Raw genomic sequence first — 10,915 nt, forward strand, 5'->3', positions numbered from 1 at the left:
AGAAACCATCCAGCGACTGGAGCAGGTGAGGTCGCATGTCGAGTGACTAAAAGAGGTAGGTGCCTTCTGGTGGAATGTGGACCCCAGCCTGCATTTTTGCCTCCCTGGGTCTTTGGATCTCCCTCTCCAGTTTATGCCTGGGCAGTTCGGGTTTCTCACCTTAGTAACCATAGGTCACTGTTGAGTCCCAAGTTCCAGTCAGCCAACCAAGAAAACTGTCAGGACAACAGCAGCTGCACTCGCTAACTCATTATATCCAGAGTCTCCAGTAAGCACCCTTGTATCAGTGAGCTTCGCTCCGTGCAGTATGAGGTCCGCTCTCACTGGCCTAACACCCTGAGAAGCCACTCCCGTGCGGCTTCTTGGGTGTTGACTGTACATCTGTCTGCAGGTCTTGCCCTTCTGTGTAAGAGCTGAGCTGTTCCCTTCTGGGTCGCCGTGAGCACCCGCTCCCCGGAGCGTGCTGAGGCTTGACCTGTGGTCTAGTGACAGCAGGGGGCGCTTGTGGTAAGTCTCAAGAAAAGCAGATCTCCCTTTCAAGGCATTTGCCCCAGGGGAGGTCATGGCCGGGTTTTCAAGTGCAGGATCACAGGTGGTCTCCCCACATTGTTAGGGAAGGCTTCCAGGAACTCGGGGGTTCGAGGTCGTCTGTTTCCTCTGGATCCAACCAGATGATCTGACTCCAGGTTTCTGGATCCCACTGTGTACCAGTCAGCACCCTCAATACCACCAGAGAAGAAACTTGCCCAGACTGGGGAATTCAAGTGTCATAACTCAGCAACCCACAAACCTAAACACTGGGTTGTATTTTCAGCAGTATCTATGAGCAGTAACCTTGGCGGGGGGAAATGCTGTAATGGGAGCTTGCCAGTTCCGAGGGTTGTGACTGAGCTGGGCGCTTGAGGGAGTCTGCCCAACCCTATCTTTAGAGCTGTCATTACTGCCAGCGTCATGCCCAGCAGCCACAGGGCCCCCTAGGGCACGTGGCACCTCACTGGCATCTCATCACAGCCCCAGGCGATAACATTTCTGTGATCCTGCAGCATGCCTTCGGTTGTTACTTTTTTAATTTTTATTTTATACTGGAGTATTCCCAGGTAGTTCAGTGAGTGGTTTAAAAAAAAAACAAAAAAAAAAAACCCTGCCTGCCGATGCAGGAGACGTACATTTGATCCCTGGGTTGGGAAGATTCCCTGGAGGAGGAAATGGCAACCCACTCCAGTCTCCTTGCTTGGAGAATCCCATGGACAGAGGAGCCTGGTGAGCTACAGTCCTTGGGTTCACAAAGGGTTGGACACGACTGAGAGTCTAAACAACAATAGTTGATTAATAGTGTGTTAGTTTCAGGGGTACAGTAAAGTGATTCATGTACATGTTAGCTATTTTTCGAATTCATTTCCCATTTAGATAATTACAGAACATGAAGCAGAGCTCGCTGTGTTATACATAAGGTCTTTGTTGGTTATTTAGCCTATTTTTTATTTGGCCCCTCTTAGTTCCCCAGCAAGGGACTGAACGTGTGCCTGAGAGGGTAACAGGCAGGAAGGCCAGAGGTTCCCAAGCAGCAGGAGGAAATAAATGGCAAGTGGCAGACGTCCTGCCTTGAGCTAACCAATGTTTTTCTTGTAGAAATGTTTTTTAAACTATGTATTTGCTTTAGAATTTGCCTTTCTTCAAAATGGTTCCACCCAAGACTAACTTTTTTTCTTTTCTCAAACCTTGGGCTGGTAATGGCTCAACAAACCAGTATTCCTATCAATTGTTTTATGGCTGGGGGAGAGGTCTGGTGAAACTCCCTCAGCTTTGAGGTGTCTCTCTTATCTGATTAATAGCTTTCTAACAGACATAAAAACTTGCTTGCTAAAAACTAGCAAGGGGGCACTCTTTCTGTTCCCGTCTGATGTCGGCGTCAGAAGCTTTCCCTATCTCTATATTTTAATGAGACTTGGTTATACAAAAAGTTCCCCAAGTAGTCAAGCCTCATCTCTGACCCCAGATTGAAATCCTCTCCTCCAGAGGTCACAAATCCCGGTGAAACACACAGCTCACAGCAGCAACCTTTCATGCCATCAGTAGTGGAGGCACAGTTGTAACCACTGGACCACCAAGGAACTCCGTCTGTTTTAAATATAGCAGCATGTGCATGTCAATCCCAAACTCCCAGGCTATCTCCTCTCCTTCCCCCAGTAGCCATAGGTTTTTCTCTAAGTCTATGAGTTTTTGAAGTTCATTCGTATCATTTAAAAAAAATTCTACATATAAATGATATCATATTTTTCTCTGTCAGACTTACTTCACTTAATATGATAATCTCCCGGTCAATCCATGCTGTTGCAAATGGCATTACTTCATTCTTTTTCATGGCTGAGTAGTATTCCACTATGTATCACATATACCCCCTACATCTTTGTTATCCAGTCATCTTGTAGATGGCATTTAGGCCATGGATTTCTAATGTTTCATTTCCTACTGCCAAGGAGCTCAGCCGTGGACTCAAGCCAAAGGCATCATTTTCCATTCATCCTGTTGATGGCATTTAGGCCATGGATTTCTAATGTCTCATTTCCCACTGCCAAGGAGCTCAGTAGTGCAGTCAAGCCAAAGGCAGGAACGAACCAACCCCCAAATCCTGTCTTTGTGAATTTATCTCTGGGAACACTTTATGAGTTTATCTCTGGGAACACTCCAGATGCCAAGGCTCTTATCAGTCTGGATCCAGTCTAGAGAGAAAAGCCACACAGTAATTTGAACAGGGAAAGTTTAATATAGAGAATCAATGACTGTAACAGCAAAGTGAAGTAAGGAGGGGATTCATTGGTAAGGGGCCCTGGGAGTTACTGGAAATCCACCTTCAGGGGTATGGTGGAGGGGCATTCACCAAGAGACACCTCAGTGGAGGCTGTCTTCTGCTGAGGGGTGGGGGCAGGTGGAGGGCGCCAGGGTAAGCTGCTGACCACCTGATTCACCTCAGCAGATACGGGGAGCCCTGTACCACCATGTGCTGCATGGCAGCTGAGCAAGCACCTTTGAGCTGAGCCAGAAAGCAAAAGCCTTTCCTCCCTTGAGGAATATCTCTCGGCCGCCCTTTACTGGCAACCCTTATCAGGCCAGTTAGCAAAGGAGAATACTTCAAAGGCCCAGATCAATTTTCAGAGCAAACAACGTTGAATTTGGAGCTGAGTGTCAGTAACTCAATAAGGGGAACGCTGTGGGACTTGCCGCGGGTAGTGGGTATGCACCAGGGATATTGCAGCCTGCAGTGAGCCGAGTCGTCCCACACAGGGAAGAACTAGCCCTGTAGAATGCCAGTAGTGCCCCCCGGCAGGAAACAGGAGCACATGCAAGTGGGATAATCTGACTTCTAACAGAAGTCAAGAGAAGTCTCTTGCCAGAGAAGTGGGCTCGGTGCAGGGCAATCACAAGGGAGAGTGCAGCTCCCCGAGGCTACTTGCAGCCAGGGCCCTTACCTCCCCCAGGCTGGAGAAGGGGGCTCCCTAAACTGGGAAGGAGAGAAGCATGTGAAGAGGGCTACCTGAAAAACTGAGGAGCTGGGAGCTTCAGGCTGGGTGCAGCCAGCAAGTACCCCGGCAGCAGCGAACAAATGTCCCAAGCTCAGGCTCTCCTCCCCTCAGCCCAGCCCGACCCCCTGAGTTGAGTGAGCCCAACAGAGCCAGAAGGATGAGCTGTTGGGCGCTCAGCACAGCCTGGCCGAGACCCTGCTTGATGGGGAGGGGCCGAAGGCTAGGCGGGGATGGGGCTGCCGGCTGCATCCGGGGACTGCTCCTCTGGCCCCATCTTGAGGCCCTGTGCCCAGTCAGCCCCCAGAACCTCACAGTGGGGCAGCATCTCCTCCATCAAGATCTGAGTGAGGCCCGGGTTGGACACGGCAGGAAGGTCGGAGATATCCAGCCTGCGGAGGTTCCTGAGAGGAGGCAAGATGGGGGTGGGGTGGGGGTGGGGTCACATGTAAGGATGGCGTCTGTGTGTGTGAGTGTGGGGGGTGTACCTGCCCCCACGCTGACCTCCAGCTTTCGAATAAAATCTTTGCTCAAGTACATGAGACCCACTGTGTTCATTATAAACTGCACACCTCTGGCTCCTGCTGTCCCACAACAGTGTAAATATCTTGTAATTTCATTAATACAAAAAGGCAGGAAGACTAAGAGTCTTCCCACCCTCCCAGAGGTTCACTGCGCAGCTCATCTATGCTGACCCACCACCAGCTCTAGGTCTGTCCAGGAGGCAGGGATGGGGGCACTGCCCTCCCCTGGTCTGGGGCCCAGCCTGAGTTGAGGTCTCACTGGAGGTGGTGGAGGCAGGCGAGGCCCCGTTCAGAGATGCGGGGGCAGCCGGCCAGCGAGAGCTCCTGCAGCGAGTCGGCCAGGTGGTAGAGACGGCCGAGACACCAGTCATCCACATGGGGGCAGCGCCGCAGTGATAGGGACTGGAGCTCCTTCAGGGCCACTGCAGGGGGCAGAGGGCGGATGGCACTGACGGCCCTTCTGGAGCCCACCACGGAAGGGCAGAGCCTGGCCCGTCTCCACCTCATCCCACCCCACCCCACTCACAGAGGTTGTCCAGGCCTTGGTAGTTGATGGCACAACCACTGGCATCCACAGCCTCCACAGGCACCTCCTGGAGCTTCCGGAACTCAAGAGAGGAAAGGCCCTGCTCATTTGCCCGCATCCACTCCCTGTCCCGAAACCTGGGAGAGAGGGAGTGTCAGCAGGGTCCCGCAACCTTCCAAGCTCTTAACACTCCTAGCACCGTATCAGAGAACCTGCTGCACTCACTAAACACCAGGCCCTGCGCTAAGGGTTTTACATGTCTGGTCTCATTGGGTCCCCTGACAACCCCATCAAAGATGGAGTGTTTGGCCATTTTACATACCTGGAAGTTGAGGGTTGAAGAGATTATGGATATTAACATGAGAAAAAAGAGCTATGAGACAAGAATCGTTGGAGATGGGTGAATGTTGAGATATTTACAGACAGGTACACCATTTCTAAGGAAGGTGCTGGAGGAAGTGCTCAAAACAAGTGAAAATCTCAATCAGAACCAAGAGGAAGGCTATGTGAATTGTGTTTTCAAAAAAGAAGGAAAATAAAGGGGAAAAACAAGAGGCGGCGGAGGGGGAAGGAAGAAAGAAAAGACGCACCAGCGCTGACCTAGCACACATGCTACGTTGGCCTGTGACCCATGACAAGTGTCCAGACTGCAAAGTGTCTCTGAATCTTTCAGCACACCTTGTAGGTTACACATGACCACCATCCCATTTTACAGATGACAACAGTGAAGCTCAGGAACAAGGCCCCAGCCACATGGCCAGGAGGGGGCAGAGACCAGGGTGTGCACGGAAGCCAGTTGGACTGACATGAGCCCATCCGGATGAGCCCCAGGCTTAGAAAGTGGCTCTCCCGCCTCTCCCCCCTCCCCCCATTCTGACACCTTTGCCCTCATACTTGACTGCGCCTCCCTGCTTCAAGACGAAATAGGCCCCTGCGACGTAGGGGCCATATCGCTCCTCGATGTAGGTGAAGGACCTGCCGGGAGAAGAGTAGCCGAGGGTGAGCCTTGAAGCACCACACCCCTTGCCAGGCCCAGGTGCTGCTGAGAGGGTCACAGTCCACAGCACGGGACTGAGATACACAGGCACTCTGAGTCACATGGCTAATATTTACCGAGGGCCTCTGAAGTGCTGGGCACTGGGGGACAGTTGTGACCAAGGCGGATCACTGTCTCTGCCCCTGCAGAGTTATTTCACAGGGGAAACAGACAACAGCCATGTTAAGAACAAATCGCGGAGTAGCAATTCCGTGATGAAGTTAATACGGAGGGAGCAGACTAGGGGTGGCTCGGGTCGGGATGGCGGATGGAGGTAGTGATTTGGTTTGCGTGTTGGAGGAGGCGAAACTGGAGAGATTTGAATGACAGAGGGACTGCAGAGGTCAGGGCCAGAGTCTGCCAGGCCAAGGGAAAAGCCAGTTGCAAAGGCTCAGAGGCTCGAATTAAGGTGAACAAATGGCAATAAGGATGCCAGGCTGGCAGAGGTGAGTGGGCGTCCCTGGTAGAGGTCTCAAAGCTCGGTAAGGGGCCAGATTTTCGGCCTTGGAGTTTGGCTTTTATTCTAGTTGCAGTCGGAAACCATAAGAGGATTTTAAGCAGAATGGTAATGTTATTCATCTTCCTTTCTTACAAGTCCTCTGGCTGCTGTGTAGACTGTAACAGGGGCCAAAAGGTGACCAGATAGGAGACAACTGCAGTCATCTAACCATAAAATAAAAGGGCTCCAACCAGGCTACGGACAGTTAGAAGGTGACCATTGGTCAAATTTAGGATATTCTGGTGTTTTATTGATGGACTGGACGTGGAGGAAAGGGAAGCAAAGACAGGAATCAGGGATAACTCCTTAGAATGTGGTCTGAACAATGGATGGGCCACTGACTGGGATGAGGAAGGCTTAGGGGTGAGAAGGCTGTTTTAGGGGGAAACCAAGGTTTGCTGTTAGCCATGTGAGGTTTGAAGCGCCAGCTAGACCTCCAAGAGGAGACAGTGGGCAATGGATTGCCTCTATGAGCTGGAGGGTTTGGGAAGCATGTGGGCTGGAGATGAAGAGGCACGTGGGCAAGGCTTGCACTGGAAGCCCTAGGGCTTCCTGGAGTGGCAAGGGCAGGGCAGGCAGACCGGGGAGGCCTGGACAGCAGGGCTGGGCAGGTCAGTGGGTTCTCACCGATTTTTCTTTTGCACCTTCAACACCTGCTTCCGGAGAAGGTACTCCCTCACAGCCTCCACGTCATAGAAGCGGTCAGTCAGGAACTGGAGTAGCGTCCTCCCCTTCCTCTGACTGCCCTCCGGGTCCACTGCCTTGCTCAGGCCACGGATGCCGCTGGTACCCCTGTGCCATACCGGGGCCACTAGCCGCAGGGACTGGGGAGGAAAGGGGAGGAGGAGCTGAGCCCAGAGCCTCCTGAGAGACACACAGGCAGATTCCCCCGTTTTTCCTCCCAAATCTTCCCTCCTCAATGCTTCCCTGCTCATTTCTCTTCTAGGACCTTCCAGTTCTTTGGAATCTGCAAAATTTCCCCAGGCTTTCCCCAATCAATCTTCAGTTCTCTTTGGGACTTCCCTGGTGGTCCAGTGATTAAGAATCTGCCTGCCATAGCAGGGGACGTGGGTTCGATCCCTGGTTTGGGAAGCTCCCACATGCTGGGGAGCAACTAAACCCATGTGCCTCAACTACTGAGCCCACTTGACCTAGAGTCTGTGCTCGGCAACGAGAAGCCACTGCAATGAGAAACCAGTGCGCCACAGCTAAAGTAGCCCCTGCCTGTCACAACTGGAGGAAGCTTGCACACAGCAACCAAGACCTAGCGCTGTCAAAAAAGTTTATCTTCGATTTGGCCCAAGGGTCTTCTGGTTTTCCTAAAGTCTCCCCCTGACATCCCCCAAGCCCTTAGCCTCTCACTAAACCTCTATTATCTGAACTCTTAATGTACTACAAATTCTCCCCTTAATTTTATCCACTTCCCACCAGAGTTTTCTTAAATAAGGCATTCCTTTCCCCAAAATATAACAATTAAAAAACTTTTTTTTTATTTTTGGCTATGCTGAGTCTTTGTTGCTGTGCAGGCTTTCTCTAGTTGCTGTGATGGGGGGCTACTCTTCCATTTCAGTGTGCAGGCTTCTGATGTTGTGACTTCTGTTGCTGAGAAATGGGGTCTAGGGTGCTTTACCACTGAGCCACCAAGGAAGCTCCCAAATATAATCTTAATTTCTCGCCAAACCATCCTTATCTTACCTCTTGAAGCTCCCAAACTCTCTTCAAGTTCCCCTCCAAAGTTTTCTCTTAACCTGCTTCAGTTTCTCTTTTTGCTTTAACCAAATTCTCCCAATAGTTTTGCCTACATACTTATTTTCCTTAAACTTCCTTTTAAGCTCCCAACCTTAATTTTCCTAGGTCCATTCCTTGATTTTGCCGAATTCTTCCTAAATTCTTTCCACAATATTGCAAATTCTCCCCTTAATTTCCCCTAGATCGTTTCCCTTGGAATTCCCAAATTCACCTCTTGGCTTTTCCATCAAAATTCCTAACTAGTCCATGAGTTTCCCTCACCTACTCTTGGACCTCAAACCTCAGTTTTTCTGCCAATTTCTTCCAAACCCTCATCCTTTGCAGGCCCCACTGTCGTCCGTTTCCAGACTCCCAGCGCCCGTCGGATCCCTCCCTCTGATTGGTCTGGCGCACTTTCTCAGTCGGCACGCCCTGCTTCCCCATTGGTTTCTCTCCTTCGCTGCCTGTGACCCGCACCGATCCTTCCCGGCTCCCGACGACCACACGTCTCCGCGCCCAGAGCGAGGCTTAGCGGGAGAGACTCCCTGCTCCTTCTCGCTCCTTGTCCGCTGGGCGCCGAGAGAGGTCCTGAAGGCAGAGACAGCGGAGCGGACACTAATTTAGGGGACTCGAAAAGCTTCGGTCACCTACCGCCCTGGGCGCCGCCATCTTGCTAGGATTGTGTAACCGGAAGGGGCTCATCTTACCCAACCCGCCGGGTCTCTTATGACCACGCCCCCTCCGTCTTCCAGCCCTCCTCTTAAAGGGCTTCCGTGGCGGCTCAGCTGATGAAGGATCTGCCTGCAATACGGCAAACTCGGGTCCATCCCGGGGTCGGCGTGATGCCCTGGAGAAGGGAATGACAACCCACTCTAGTATGCTTGCCTGGAGAATTCCATAACAGAGAAGCTTGGAGGGCTATTGTCTTTACCGTCCACCGAGGCCCTAAGAGTTGGACATGACTGAGCAAATAACATTTTTTTAAATTTTTTACTGAAGGATAATTGCTTTACAAAATTTTGTTTTCTGTCAAACTTCAACATGAATCAACCATAAGTATACATGTATCCCCTCCCTTTTGAACCTCCCTCAAATCTCCCTCCCCATCCCACCCCTCGAAGTTGATACAGAGCCCCTGTTTGAGTTTCCTGAGCCATACTGCAAATTCCCTGTTGGCTATTTATTTTACATATGGTAATATAAATTTACACGTTACTCTTTCCATACATCTCACCCTCTCCTCCCCTTTCCCCATGTCCATAAGTCTGTTCTCTATGTCTGTTTCTCCATTGCTGCCCTGTAAATAAATTCTACAGAACCATTTCTCCATATGTGCCCTGGAATAAGATATTTATCTTTCTCTTTCTGACTCACTTCACTCTGTATAATAGGTTCTAGGTTCATCCACCTCGTTAGAACTGACTTAAATTTGTTCCTTTTTATGGCTGAGTAACATTCCATTGTGTATATGTACCACAACTACTTTATCCATTCATCTGTTGATGGGCATCTAGGTGCTTCCATGTTCTAGCTATTGCAAATATTACTGCAATGGACAATGGAATACATGTGTCTTTTTAACCCTGGTTTCTTCAGGGTATATGCCTAGGAGTGGGACTACTGGGTCATATGGTGGTTTTATTCCTAGTTTTTATAGGAATCACCATACTGTCTTCAGTGGCTGTATTAATTCACATGCCCACCAACAGTGCAAGAGGGTTCCCTTTTCTCCACACCCTCTCCAGCATTTATTGTTCATAGACTTTTTGATGATGGCCGTTCTGACAAGTGTGAGGTGATGTCTCATTGTGGTTTTGATTGCATTTCTCTAATAATGAGCGATCTTGAGCATCTTTTCATGTGTTTGTTAGCCATCTGCATGTCTTCTTCGGAGACCTTAGGTCTCTTTACCACTTTTTCAAATACCACTACTTAAAGGAGCACACACTTATTACTCTTCTTGGGTTTAGCAGTCTGTTGGACCGCCCTTTCCAACGGGCGTTAAAATGGGACGCAGCAGTCTTTCCCTTAGAAGAAGGCTGTTGGAGTACCTTCCTTCCCTCTGACTGTGCTCACAGTCCCTGTGAGCTTTCCTGTTTCTCTAGGTCTAACTAGCTGTTAATGCTTCCTTAGAACAGAAAAAGATGCGCTGAGAAACTCCACATATTTATTTTTTAATTATTATTTTTAAAAAATATTTATTTATTTTTGGCTGTACTGGGTCTTCGTTGCTAGTACAACAAAGGGCTTTCTCTAGTTGTGGAGAGCATGGGCTGCTCTAGTTTCCATACTCGGGCTTCTCATTTCTCATTTCGGGTCCCATTTTGGATTCTCTTGTTGTGGTCATGGGCTCTAGGGCAAGCTGCTGCTGCTGCTAAGTCACTTCAGTCGTGTCCGACTCTGTGCGACCCCATAGACGGCAGCCCCCTAGGCTCCACCGTCCCTGGGATTCTCCAGGCAAGAACACTGGATGGGATTGCCATTTCCTTCTCCAACGCATGAAAGTGAAAGCGAAGTCGCTCAGTCGTGTCCAACTCCCGGCGACCCCATGGACTGCAGCCTACCAGGCTCCTCCGTCCATGGGATTTTCCAGGCAAGAGTACTGGAGCGGGTCTTAAAATGCTAAAGGTCTCTAATTTAAGAACTCCAGCTCCATGTGTCAGTGTGATAACAGCAGGGAAGAGCATGGACTTAAACTTCAGTAGACCTGTCTTTATGGGGCTTCCCTGGTAGCTCAGCTGGTAAAGAATCTGCCGGCAATGTAGGAGACCCTGGTTTGATTCCTGGGTCGGGAAGATTCCCCTGGAGAAGGGATAGACTACCAACTCCAGTATTCTTGGGCTTCCTTGGTAGCTTGTAAGAATCTGCCTGCAATGCAGGAGACCTGGGTTCGATCCCTGGGTTGGAAAGATTTCCTAGAGGAGGAAATGGCAACCCACTCCAGTATGCGTGCCTGGAGAATCCCCATGGACAGAGGAGCCTGGAGGGCTAGAGTCCGTGGGGTTGCAAAGAGTCACAAGACTGATGACTAAGCATAACAGAGACCTGTCTTTAATTCTGCCCCTGCCAGTTCCTACATATCTT

At 50.2% G+C, this 10,915-nt stretch overlaps 1 protein-coding gene across 2 annotated transcripts; it reads right to left on the reverse strand.

Annotated features, from left to right (window-relative positions):
• ATP5SL (ATP5S like) lies at nucleotides 2,742-8,528 on the reverse strand. Of its 2 annotated transcripts, XM_005692438.3 has the most exons (6): nucleotides 8,483-8,528; nucleotides 6,731-6,927; nucleotides 5,463-5,543; nucleotides 4,569-4,705; nucleotides 4,302-4,464; nucleotides 2,742-3,922 (listed from the first exon to the last, which is right to left on the reverse strand). In XM_005692438.3, exons 1-6 carry the CDS (start codon nucleotides 8,498-8,500, stop codon nucleotides 3,742-3,744), a joined length of 777 nt encoding a protein of 258 aa, XP_005692495.2. In that variant the 5' UTR covers nucleotides 8,501-8,528; the 3' UTR covers nucleotides 2,742-3,741. The 2 variants fall into 2 exon arrangements, with proteins under 2 accessions (XP_005692495.2, XP_017917950.1); XM_018062461.1 differs by lacking the exon at nucleotides 4,302-4,464 and having other exon boundaries at nucleotides 5,449-5,543.

Source organism: Capra hircus, chromosome 18, assembly GCF_001704415.2.
Source record: "Capra hircus breed San Clemente chromosome 18, ASM170441v1, whole genome shotgun sequence".
Taxonomy (NCBI): Eukaryota; Metazoa; Chordata; class Mammalia; order Artiodactyla; family Bovidae; genus Capra; species Capra hircus.

Coding starts and splice junctions, on each gene's coding strand:
- ATP5SL (XM_005692438.3), bottom strand. Junction 4,706..5,462: donor AAGCAGGGAGGCGCAGTCAA/GTATGAGGGCAA, acceptor CCTCTCTCCCAG/GTTTCGGGACAGGGAGTGGA. Junction 4,465..4,568: donor CCAAGGCCTGGACAACCTCT/GTGAGTGGGGTG, acceptor TGCCCCCTGCAG/TGGCCCTGAAGGAGCTCCAG.